Below are 1,126 nucleotides of genomic sequence, written 5' to 3'. Positions count from 1 at the left end.
TCCGGCCGGCGGCCCGCGGAACCAACACGCCGGCCATCCTCAGTGGTCAGCGAGCACACAGAAAAACCACAGGTGAGTGTCATACCGCAGAGTATGACAGAATTCGAACCCGCTACACTCTCCCGAGCATGTTCAGATATGCCGTAAAACCAGACAGTAGTCGCCAGGCCTCATAACCAGGCACGGGCTAAGCCAAAGGGACCACCTAAGACACTCCGGGCGAAACTCAAGATGCCGGGGCACCCCGCCAACCAAACTGAGGAGGTCCACGAACGGCATCACCGGCGCACAGGTCCATGCTATATACTTGAAAACTCGGAATTCCACAATGACATCTCCTCGGCTCACCTAAGTGTCGAGGCACAAGCAGCGACCGGCTGCGCACTGTCACGGACTCGGAAGCCCACAAAAGTCCTCCCGGAACACGTGTCCGAAGGCGGGGTACCCGACAACCGGGGGTTTATGCAAACACGTTCCTAAATGCCTACGCGATGCCAGGCGACTACAAAACGGTAACCACGTAAACCTCCTCAGAATTTCGTGAAAGTGTCTTCCGAATCACATCCAAAGTATCGAGAAAGACAACGAATCCACTGCCCGGTAAGCGAACCACTTGGCTGCTCACGACTCCTACCACAGCATGCCGGCCTCTTCCTCGGAGGCCACACTACGTGGACCATAGTCATGAAAACGAAGATCCTCAAGATATTCACTCCCTGCACGAGCGCCATGCGGCTACATATGGCGTCGCATCCTGGACGCGCCACGCGAGTCTTTTTGCGAGTGCCGCGCTTGTCCGGGGCAGTTCGTCGGGGACAGCCTTCTAACACTCCCGTTGCCTAGTTGTTTCTAATGGCTAGGAAAAAGAAAGAACAATTTCATAAAAGAAAAGGGATGTGGACGAAAAAGACATTTGACCGAAGTGTGGGTGTCACCCGGGCGCACTCTGCAGACCCCGGACTGCGCGCCGGCCCGGAATAGCATCCATAAAATTGTTTCGTCTTTTATTTTATCAGGACCGGGGGACTGTTGCTGTCACAAGTGATCGTCCCTTGTATGGACGATCCTTTGTGACTCGTTCCTGCATAGTCAATCCTTAAAATACTACGTATATGTTGCAAGTCGT

General features: G+C 54.0%; 1 protein-coding gene across 1 annotated transcript; it reads right to left on the bottom strand.

Annotated features, from left to right (window-relative positions):
- Window positions 1-44: 44 nt before the first annotated feature.
- Window positions 45-482, bottom strand: CSUI_008976 (uncharacterized protein). Its single transcript, XM_068069095.1, has one exon. It carries the CDS (start codon window positions 277-279, stop codon window positions 133-135), a length of 147 nt encoding a protein of 48 aa, XP_067918929.1. The 5' UTR covers window positions 280-482; the 3' UTR covers window positions 45-132.
- Between the last annotated feature and the right edge of the window lie 644 nt (window positions 483-1,126).

This window comes from Cystoisospora suis, assembly GCF_002600585.1.
Source record: "Cystoisospora suis strain Wien I chromosome Unknown contig_5193, whole genome shotgun sequence".
NCBI classification, from domain to species: domain Eukaryota; phylum Apicomplexa; class Conoidasida; order Eucoccidiorida; family Sarcocystidae; genus Cystoisospora; species Cystoisospora suis.
The sequence above is the reverse complement of the archived record's forward strand: the minus strand, read 5'-3'. Positions and strand labels throughout refer to the sequence as shown.